The sequence below is a fragment of the Chlamydomonas reinhardtii genome, chromosome 16, assembly GCF_000002595.2.
Source record: "Chlamydomonas reinhardtii strain CC-503 cw92 mt+ chromosome 16, whole genome shotgun sequence".
Lineage (NCBI taxonomy): Eukaryota > Viridiplantae > Chlorophyta > Chlorophyceae > Chlamydomonadales > Chlamydomonadaceae > Chlamydomonas > Chlamydomonas reinhardtii.
Window position 1 is genome coordinate 1,959,592 of NC_057019.1, and position 10,526 is coordinate 1,970,117.

A 10,526-nucleotide genomic window follows, 5' to 3' on the forward strand; every position below is an offset into this window, starting at 1 on the left:
AATGTAGCCACGTCCTTGTTACATCATTACTACCTCCTCGCCTGGTGCCTGGTCGCGATCTCTATCGTCAGGCGCGCCGAGCGCGGCTTTTCGCCTACCACTCCCCAAGAAAAGAAGGAGCGATCCCCAGCCTGCCAGGCGCGATTCGCAGCCTGCCAGGCGGATCCTGTATGTAACGCATTCAATGCTACGTGCTCCCCAAGACCCCAACCTCAATCAGCTTGGACCACCTGGAGTGAAGCATACGGTACACGCATATGCGGCCCTGCCCTGTGTCGTGCCCCGTGTGACGTGTGTCTGTGGGTGCCGTCGCCCCACAAGACCTAACGTTGCCTCAGACCAAACCACACGCGCCCATAGCAAGGGTTCCGAAGCCCCAGCAAGCGCGGCCACACGCGACAGCGCTACCGGTGTAACCATTGTCAGGGTAGTTTGTTCACACGTCAATGCACGTCGTGCTTCGCACCGCTCCACACCCGAACGGCGCCTGAGTCTTCCTGGGAACTATACAGCCCAGTGGCGGCGCTCTCAACAAAAGCGCCGCAACTGTGACCTTCTAACGTATGCCTGACCCGCTGCCGGTGCTACCGGTGCTTAGTTCATGACATGCGACTCCACTCCGCCCTGCCTTCCGCCACATCTACATGCCTGGGCGCACTCCGGGCACCTCTTAACGGGCCACCGCAGCGCCCATGGTGTTCACCTTGACGCCAGTCTTGCGCCAGTCCACGGCGGGCTTGATCAGCTCGTGGCGCACGCGGTCCTTGTACGTCACCGCGAACTCCAGCAGCGAGTCGATCATGCTGTCGGCCAGCAGGTGGGGCTGCAGGCCCAGGTCCCTCTGTTGGGGTTGAACACGCGTGTGTCGTTCGGGGGAGGCGTCAGGGTCGGATGCGTGGTGGTTTGGGCGCTAGGAACGAGCCGCAAGCGGCGAACGATAAGCCGAGCTCATCACGGTGTTGAGTGCTCCTTGCCGCTTTCTCTGACGAAGTTGCTTCCTGCCTCCTCCGTCTCTCGGTGATTTCCACCCCGACACTATCTCATGAGGTCCCGACAGTTGTTCCCCAGTACTGCTTCTGCCCCCTACGGTACTGCGTGCGGTTATCAGGTGTGATGCAAACCCTCTCCTGGTTTCATTGGACATCACTTGAACTGGCGCCCTTCCCAGGCGAGCATGCTTCGCTCCTGGCAAGAGACGGCTTACCAGCTTGGTGCACTTGGCGTTGTAGTAGTGCTCCTCCAGCTCCACACGCGGGTTGGGCACCTTGGTGACCTCAACGTTCAGGCCCAGCTTCTTGCCCTCGCGCTCCACGATCTCAGCCAGCTGGTTGACGCTGAACTGCTCCGTGAACTGGTTGTACACGCGCATCTCGCCCTTGGGCGCCGGGTTGTCGATGGCCAGCTGGATGCAGCGCACCTGCGTGTGTAACGTGTGTCATGTGCCGTGGATTACGTGCGAGGAGGAACAGCATTAAGTTCCAGACCGGAAGATCGGATATGCGGTTAGGACTTGCTGAAGACCCAGCTCGTTAGCGCTGGTAGGCAGGCAGTGTGTCCACCGAATAGCACTCCATTGCCTGTTGTCCCATTCCGCCCGACCCGAATCCTTACTGCGGACTCTTCATGTACCCCATTCTCCAACTCTTCGCGTTGCCCCGCCACAAAAGCGCTGCCTCTCGAACTGCTGCCTCTGATGCCTCGTGGCTTGCTGCTGGCTGGCGGCCCCTACTCCTGCCCGTCCGTATAATCCATCTCCCTGCCCAGCCTGCACCGGTGGCCCAGTGACCCGCGCCTGAGGCAGACCACCCCACCACGCCACCACACGCATAACCACTGCCCCCAGAGTGACGTCCACATAGACCGGATTACGCCCACGCTTGCCACTTACGGTGTCGCGAATGTCCAGGAAGCCACGGGTCTGGCCGCCCTTGCCGTACACGGTCAGGGGGTGGCCCACGGCGGCCTGTGTGCACACGTGGCAGTGCGCAGCGGGCGCAGACAGGTCAGCGGGGTGGCATGTATGACCGGGCTGGGTCAGTGGCGGGGGCCGTCGTCAAGCCGGTGCACCCTCGCACCCCCGAAGTTGAGGTTCCTGTTCCTTGCACGGCTTGCGCAGACGTTTTGCCTCATGGGTCTCAAAGAGCACTCATCCCAACAGACCACGCCGTGGGCCGAACGCCTGCACCCGCGTCCTCCATCCGGTGCCCCATCCTACCGCCAACCGGCGTACCCCATCCTGCCCTTCAAACCCGCGCCACGCCTCCCTGGCGTCCACTCCCGATCTGCACACGCTCACCTGCACCACGAAGCGGTTAAGCGCGGTGCCGAAGATGCCGTCATAGTCGTAGCGGTTCAGCAGCAGCGGGTCGGCCATGGTCTCGTCCGTGCGCACACCGTACACCACACCCTGTGGGCAGCATGTAGCACCAGCGCGGGGGGCAGCCACGGTGAGGCGAAGCAGCAGGGTGCGCCGATGCTGACGGCGGGACAAGGGCTGAGAAACCCGACGTCCAGTCGGCCAGGGGACATGTGCAATTCATAGCTTCAACAACTGCGCACCTGGTTGAGGTCGGTCGCGGCGATCTTCCAGGCCTTGCAGGTGAAGAGCATGTTGGTGGAGTCGTGGATCTTGGACAGGTGGTAGAAAGAGTTGCCCTGCGTGTTGTAAGGAGGCGCAAGACGTAGACGCAAGGTGCAGGTCGTTAATCATTCGGTCAGGGCCATCACGTCCAAGTGACACGCGAGGCCATGCACGCCTGTACCCACTGGCATGGCGCGGCCAGCACGCCAGCCCATGCTCGCGCTCCTCACACCAGCCCGCCCTCTCTTACGGATTGACTTAATACCCTCTACCACCCTCTACCACCCGCTCCCCCCATGGATGGCTAACCCCCCGCGCCTACCTGCTTGGGGTAGGGCAGGGTGTCGGTGCGGCCGTTGTGGTTGATGGTGATGTAGCCCTCCTCGATGTCGATGTTCGGGGTGCCGTACTCGCCCATCGTGCCCAGCTTCACCATGTGGCAGTCGGGTTGCAGCTCCTACAGTACGTACGGCACCGCGCACACAACGCCAGACACGTCAGGCCGCAGACACGGCGAGCACCGATGCGACGCACTGGGGTATGCACGGACACAGGCGTTTCAGTCAGTCCTTCAGTCGGTCCTGCCGTGCAGCATCCGGGGCCCTCAAGTCCCACAGGCCATCGCTGCCATGCCCTGTGCGGCAGCCCTGCGGCCATGCACTGCTGCCCTTCCCTACCTGGCCCCACACGCGCCCCTCTGCACCACTTGACAACGCTGACTACGCCGCGCTTTCACCCCTGTGCCCTCCCTGCTGCTCATACTGCCAACACTGTCTGAGCCCAACGCCCTCCGGACCCCTCCGGACTCAGGACTGCGACACGCGGTGGACTCGGCCAACCCCCACCCAACCAACACGCGGCTTGCCTTGATGGCGAACAGCACGTTAATGGTGCCGATCACGTTGTTGTGCTGCGTGAACACGGCCTTCTGGCGGTCAATCATGGAGTAGGGGGCGGAGCGCTGCTCGCCGAAGTGCACCACATGGTTGGGCTTGAAGCTGGTGAAGGCCTGTGCGGAGGTACGCGGGGGGAAGCGACCGCGGGGGGAGTTGGGGAGCGGAGTGAGGAAGCCGTCACCGAGGAATCTTGAAAGAACACGTGGCATTGTGCATAGGAATCGGGCAAAGCCGGTTGCAGCTCCAGCCTGGCGCTGAATAGTGCTATGCCGGGGACCGGGTCGCCGTCGAAGGGCGACCCAGGATCGACCCAGTCTTGGCCCAGCCTTTGCCCAGTCATCGTCGCAAATGGCGCAGTGGATCAGTCAACCGCAAGCGGAAGCTCCACGATCGCAAGCGTGAGCCGCCCCCGGCCCTCGCCGCCCACATAACTGCACATACTATGGACCTCTCCGACCGCTGGCTCCTCAACTCCGACTTTGCTCCCAAACACACAACCGTGCCACAATCCATGGTTCGCCCCCATGCTGCTCAATGCGCCCCACGTGCCGCGTACAACATGAATGACCGCCCGTTGCTGCGGCTGGGTTCTCCACTTTCTGCTGGCCTCTAACCTGCAACCCGCTTCATGCCGACTGTTTCACGTGACGCGCACCCTGTTACCACGCCTCTTGCATGCTTGCCCTCACTTGCCACACACCTGGGACAGGAACTCCCAGTCGCAGATGTCGCCGATCTGCAGGGAGATGTGCTTGCCCGAGACCTCACCCCAGCTGCAGGCAGACGTGCAGAAAGGGCGGCAGACGGCGGGAGTGAGCGGGGCGGGCCGAGGAGGAACGACATGTCGGGATCAATGCTGGAGGGTATCGCGTGGAATGCTGGGCAGGTGTGTTGTCCGAAGCCTTCAAGTTGCACCAGACACCCGCGCCAAGCCGCCACCCATCATGCAGTGACGACGCAGGCCGGTAGCCCTTGCTGTTGATGCGTGAACCACGCCCTGTTGTGGTCCCCAGCTGCCAGCCGACCTCCTGCCCAGCCCGACTCACCGACGCACGCGGTCGTGGATGGTGGCGATGGGGGTCAGGGTGTCCAGACCTAGCTGCAGGTCGAACTGGCGGCGGCACAGGTTGTCCACGATGCACACCTGTGTTGTCGCATTTGCGGGCGGCAGGTGAAGCAGGCGCAGCAGGTCAGCAGCGGCGCATGCGTGGACAAGGCGTGCGGGCTGGTATGCGGTGCCGAGTGGTCAACGACTGCTGCCGCACGGTAGACATGGTGGATAAGGTATGTCAGTGCGCGGCTGGGGCGGGTAAGGCACTAATGCCTGGTCCAACAATCTTCATGTGAGGCGGCAGCGGCAGCAGCATGCGAGCCATGCCGCTTCACAGCCTTCTGGTTGCACTGTGCAGCACCCATCCCTGGCCTTACCTCGTAGCCACGCGCCGACAGGTGCAGAGCAGTCGCCCAGCCGCAGTAGCCATCGCCACCTGCAGATGATGCCAGCAGGCAACGCGATTACTGCTGCTGCCGTCGTGCTTGTCAATTGCTACCAGTTCGCCAGGGTGGCACAACCAAGGACGCGTGCCGGTGACCAAACCCACACGTCCACCCCACACGGTGGCTATGTACCGGATTCGCGCCCTTCTCTCTCGGCTACTACACCCCTTCCGCCCCCAGATTGCGCCCCTGACATCGGTGCTAGCCGATCGTCGTGAGTGCAAGAGATTCCAGGGCAGCAAACAGAACGGCTCACCGATGATCATGACGCGCGTGCCGGCACCGTTGCTGCTTAGCGAGCCAGCAGGAGCGGTCGCCTTCTCAACCGTAGCAGTCGCCTGGACCTTCACCGAGGTAGCACGGCTCGCAGCGCGCACCGAGGAGGTCGCCTGCACCGACGACACCAGAGCCCATGAGGCCAAACAGGGTTCGCTTCGTTTCCAACCACCAACGCACCTGGCGCACAGTGCTCACAGGCACGCGGGCAGAAGCACCTGCGCAATTGCAGGAAATGCACGTTCTGGGTCGATGCAAGTCACTTCCAACAGCGGTAAGCAAGCATGCGCACCTGCGACGCGAACGCCAGCGCACGCCTTCTGCGCGGCGGCCTTGGCCTCACGGCGACCTGTAACATCAGCAGCCAGCGTGCGACGATCAATTGGTCATGTGGCACCAGAACGTCTGATCAATCGATTGCAGCAAGTTTACAGCACGCACCAGCCAGCTTCTGCTGCTGCATTGTTGAGCACTGCATGGTTACTACTGTTGGTGGGGTGAAGAAATAATAAAGCCTGGCTACGACGCGTCTTCTCAGGAGCCGGCCAGGTCGCGCCAATCGCGCGCAATGGCGCTTCGCATATGCCTTTCCCGGGTGTGTTTATTCCGCCATCCAGCGCGCAAAGTGTCCCGAGGCAAAGTGACTTGCAAAATGACCCCTGGGTGTAGAGCTGCCTCTGTTGCGGGTGTTGCGCGGTAACGCTCGCTGCGGGCCTGCGCCAGCTTTTCCCCTGCTCCGGCTCCTTCCCATTTCCCCGCGCTCCTCGCCCTCCCCCGCCCCCCGGTCCCGGCTCCGCCCACCCATCTCTGGGCTCCAGATCCGCGGATGCCCTGCACCAGGCCATTATCCGATACCATGGACACATATGGCCCCAATTCTGGAATGGTAGCAGCAGCAGGGCATATGGGACATGAAAAGGGCAAAGCAAGTGCCTAATATAGTTGCGGCCGGATAAACAAAATTGCACCCAGCCCAGGCATCGACGATCATGGAAATACGTCGCCCCCACGCCGGAGACTGCCCAGCCCCCCCGTTACCAGTAATACCGTGACCAGAGCGGATGTGTAGTGCTGATCACGACATGAGGCTGAGCACCTGAGGCTGGGGCGAACTGAGGCAGCAGCAGGGCGTCGAGTGATGATGCGGGGCGCGGTGTGTGGAGGTGGCTCCTGTATGTGTATCTGGGCGCTTCATCGCGTCAACCCAGTCGAGTTTTCATAGGTTCGATTTTGTGGCGTGGGAGCCGCCTCACCCCCGATGCATGCACGTGCTTATGTGCTGTGCCGCAATACCACTTGTAAGCTATCTCTAGCTTGACAGGAACATACTAGGTGCTTACCGAGAGAGAGTGGAACGTATTCTCCGACAACTAAGGTGCTAATGGGGATTCCTATTGGGAAACAAGGAAACTATATGATAACCGTGTGAATGGTGGTGTAAGATATACACCTGTAATAGACTTGTAGGACTCCGTGCGTGTAGCGCTGATAAGCGCTAGCGGACTTACGCATGGGCTCATCCGCCGTGTGTGAAACCCACACGCGTGTCACGCACCCTCCGGGTGCTGTACGATATCCCCTCAGGGTGGTCCGGAACGGATCATCAACAAGGAGGTGGCTGCCTTAGGGAGGCAGGAAAAGGGCTGAGCCCTCCCCTCCCGGGTCGTTATCAACCCAGCCACCTTGACGCGGGCGCCTACTAAGCACACGCAAATTGCACACGCCTCTATGTTGGGGGCCTTTGGCATCCCCGCAAATCCGGACGTGGCCGGTTGGGTGGGGTGCACAGTCCGTGCTAACCCGCAGCTAACAAACTAGTCACGTCACTCGCCGCCAATCGACACGTGCACCCTCAGCCCCACGCCCTGCTAGCGCCGTTCAGGCTCGCAGCCCGGCCCCGCCGCCGCCGGCGGCCATGGCGGCCGCTGCAGCTTGGTCGGCCGCTCGAAGCCCATCAGCTTCAGCAGGAGGAGCACACGGATCACGTTGGCGGCGGAGACGTCGCGGTTCTGGGGATGTGGAACGGGGAGGAAGAAGAGAGCGCACATGAGCTGTTCCAACCGTCAACCTGTCAATCAATCCGTCCCCAGTGCCCAGCCGTCCCCGCACATGCACGGTCCTCACCCAGGTCGTCAAGCAGTCGTTGCAGACTTTGACCGACCAGGGCCGCTGCCCCTCCTTCAGCCCCCCAAGCCGCTTGATGGCCATCTCCTGACACCCGCAGTTGTAGCAGGTCTGCATGGTCGTCGGGAGGGTGGGAGGGAGGGGGGCCATACAAGGGCTTCCGCTAAAGCCAGGCATAAACCCAGCGGCCCACCCACCCACCAGCAATTGCAATCCCACTCAACCCACCCACCTTGGAGGTCTTGTATTCATCGATGATGAACACATGCTTGGCGTAGCGCTCACGGAGCAGCTTGATGAGCCGCCCCGTCGGCGCGCGCCCGCCCCTGACGGAGATGGGGGAGCCGCCCTTCCCTCCCTGGAAGGCCCACGAAGGCACGAACCCCACCCCACCACCACCTCCTCCTTGGGCCTGCCGCCCGTGAGCTGCTTGGCGACGCGGTGGAGCGCGCGGTCGCGCTGGATGAACGCAGCCCAGCGCTTTCGGCGGAAGGCGGAGAAGTGGTAGTGCCACAGCACGTGCACCGCGCCCCGGGGCCCCGCCTCTGCCGGCCCCGCCGCCTCCGCCTGCCCCGCCTCCTGCCCCGCCGCCTGCCCTGCCGCCCCACTGGCGAAGAGGTAGCATTCGACGGCCCCTGCGTGCTTGAGCGCTCGGGTTGTCCGTCCTCTCGTGTAACACTCGCAATCATAGGAGTAATTGCATACTGCATCGGCAGCTCGCGGCCCACATAACATCTTATAGATCAGATCATCAAAATTGGGGGATAAAGCGGCTTAGGGACGCCACACGGTACTTACACATGCAGACATTCTATTCGTGGGGACGTCTACAGTTTATTTGAGCTGACCAGAACACTAGCGGCCAAGACTGTCTTCCTAGGCTTTGATGGTGGAGACACAAGCTCGATTCGCCTTTGAGGAGCGAGACAACAAATCATGAATTCATGGTGGACCCGCCAGCCCCGTGGACTGTACGGTACTGTAACTTCGGGGACCGGTTGCGCTCCTACTCCAAGCATCCTGACAGGGGGGCGGGGGGCCCGAGCGAAGGAAGCCGCAGAAGGATGGGGCAGAGGGCCGCAGGAGAGGGGCTCTCCCCTGTCCAGGACTGTCCCGTCTTTGTGTTGTCACATCCTGATAGTTCTCCCCCCCCCAAGAAAATCCCAATCACTGCAGGCCCTATATAAAGGCGCAACAGGGCGCAAGAAGCAGCGCCGGTGCCGAGGCTTAGGGTGGGCAGGCGACCTGCGTTGATAGCCATTTCTGGCCATTTCTATTCGCATCTTCCACACTTTTGAGGATTAGCAGTCCGCGCACCGCGCATAAGTCTTGACAAGTGTTCCCCGGTCACGGGAATAGGGGCTGAGCCCCTTCACAGTCTGAGGCCGAACAACCTCATCGCCCGGACATAGCCGGTGTCGGTTTCTACAGGCACAAAGCCAAACCAGGTGCCTAGCAATCGCGATGCCACAGCAGAGCGAACCGCAGCCAGACGCAGCATGCTTGTCCACAGACGTCCACAGCCGCACTACTTGTCATGCCGCTACGCATACCCTGCCAGCCCCACCACGGACCGCTACCTAGACACCAGCCGGCTCCTCAGCCTGCGCGCTTGCGCCGCTTCTTGGGCGGCGCTGCGCTTTCCTCCTCCAGGTGGCCTTTCCCGCCCCCTCCGCTACCAAGATGCTCGCACGCGCCCCCGCTGCTGCTGCTGCCGCCGCCGCCGCCACCGCTAAGCCTTGATAATTAGCAGTCCGCGTGCACAAGAACACGTTCCAAGCAGCCGGGCACGTCACAGCTGTCATGTGGCGAAGGAAGGGGCAGAGGGCCGCGGGGCAGGGGCAGGGGCAGGGGCAGGGGCAGGGGCAGGGGCAGGGGCAGGGGCAGGGGCAGGGGCAGGGGCAGGGGCAGGGGCAGGGGCAGGGGCAGGGGCAGGGGCAGGGGCAGGGGCAGGGGCAGGGGCAGGGGCAGGGGCAGGGGCAGGGGCAGGGGCAGGGGCAGGGGCAGGGGCAGGGGCAGGGGCAGGGGCAGGGGCAGGGGCAGGGGCAGGGGCAGGGGCAGGGGCAGGGGCAGGGGCAGGGGCAGGGGCAGGGGCAGGGGCAGGGGCAGGGGCAGGGGCAGGGGCAGGGGCAGGGGCAGGGGCAGGGGCAGGGGCAGGGGCAGGGGCAGGGGCAGGGGCAGGGGCAACCACGTGCCTGCAGCATACGGCAAGGCTAGGCATCGGGCAGGCAAACACTTTCTCACTTCTGGTCCCGCAAGTGCGACTGCCCTGTGCATTAACCACGTCATTCCTGGCGACCTGACACCTGCAGTTCCCTGTGCCACAGCGTGTGCCACAGCCAGGATTTGTGGCGTGTAAACCCTTCACAGCTCCACGATAACACTGCAAGCAGTCATAAAGTCCTTTTACCGGCATCCCTGCTGCAGGATTCCATGGTTACCGCAGCTGTTGCTGTGACCGCGCTACGGTCGACTCAACTGCATTCTCCTCGGACTCCGAGTCGCCCGGCCCGGCCACGCCGCACAGACTTTCACGCCATCCTTAGCGGGTCGATGCAGCAACACGACCGCGACGCACCTGCCACGTGGTGATCCGCGGACGTCGAGAAGCAGCGCTGATGTGCTAACAGCATGCGTCAGAGCAAGGGCCGGGCGAGTGAGCAAGCAGGAAAGAGGCAGGCGAGCAAGCAGAGAAGATGGCAGCACAGCGATGCAAGTACGACAGGCGGGCGCAATGGCAAATGGGCAACAGCGGTGGTCGAGTTCCTCCGTTGGTGTACCTCCAGTCGAAACGAAGGGTTGTCATACCGTATGCTTGAAATCTACATAGAACGCAAGGTGTGCATGCCAGCAGGTGTAAGAACGCCATGGAATTAGGGTGGGGAGAGTGACTACCGACCAGGCAAACACAACAAGCCTGTAGTACACTCGCGTGTGTGTACCCAAGAAGACACCTGCCGTAGGCACGGGTGGCCAGGGGCAAGGGGCCATCCTGTTTGCTGAACACTCGCGGATTACCACCGAAGAGTCTGTGTGCACGGTTTACAGCCCAATGCAACTGTGCAGGGAAGGAGTCGTTCCGCAGGGGGAGAAGGGATGGGCTGAATGTTGGACACGAACCCGCGAGCGAACCGCGATCAGCCAGCTAAACG

At 62.4% G+C, this 10,526-nt stretch overlaps 3 protein-coding genes across 3 annotated transcripts; 1 reads left to right on the forward strand and 2 right to left on the reverse strand.

The window, feature by feature from the left end:
• Positions 1–6: 6 nt before the first annotated feature.
• Positions 7–5,852, reverse strand: CHLRE_16g656400v5 (uncharacterized protein). Its single transcript, XM_001697846.2, has 14 exons — positions 5,692–5,852; positions 5,543–5,599; positions 5,431–5,468; positions 5,231–5,363; positions 4,906–4,964; positions 4,524–4,621; positions 4,178–4,250; positions 3,447–3,590; positions 2,904–3,038; positions 2,560–2,655; positions 2,297–2,407; positions 1,889–1,963; positions 1,205–1,417; positions 7–841 (listed from the first exon to the last, which is right to left on the reverse strand). The coding sequence occupies exons 1-14, from the start codon at positions 5,726–5,728 to the stop codon at positions 671–673; spliced, it is 1,440 nt and encodes a 479-aa protein (XP_001697898.1). The 5' UTR covers positions 5,729–5,852; the 3' UTR covers positions 7–670.
• A 54-nt stretch (positions 5,853–5,906) lies between these two features.
• On the reverse strand, positions 5,907–8,282 carry CHLRE_16g656433v5 (uncharacterized protein). The gene is made up of 5 exons (XM_043070903.1): positions 8,173–8,282; positions 7,607–7,732; positions 7,375–7,485; positions 6,591–7,259; positions 5,907–6,362 (listed from the first exon to the last, which is right to left on the reverse strand). Exons 1-4 carry the CDS (start codon positions 8,182–8,184, stop codon positions 7,119–7,121), a joined length of 390 nt encoding a protein of 129 aa, XP_042915545.1. The 5' UTR covers positions 8,185–8,282; the 3' UTR covers positions 5,907–6,362; positions 6,591–7,118.
• Positions 8,283–8,522: 240 nt separating this feature from the next.
• On the forward strand, positions 8,523–10,246 carry CHLRE_16g656466v5 (uncharacterized protein). The gene is made up of 2 exons (XM_043070904.1): positions 8,523–9,027; positions 9,902–10,246. The coding sequence occupies exons 1-2, from the start codon at positions 8,874–8,876 to the stop codon at positions 9,964–9,966; spliced, it is 219 nt and encodes a 72-aa protein (XP_042915546.1). The 5' UTR covers positions 8,523–8,873; the 3' UTR covers positions 9,967–10,246.
• Positions 10,247–10,526: the final 280 nt, after the last annotated feature.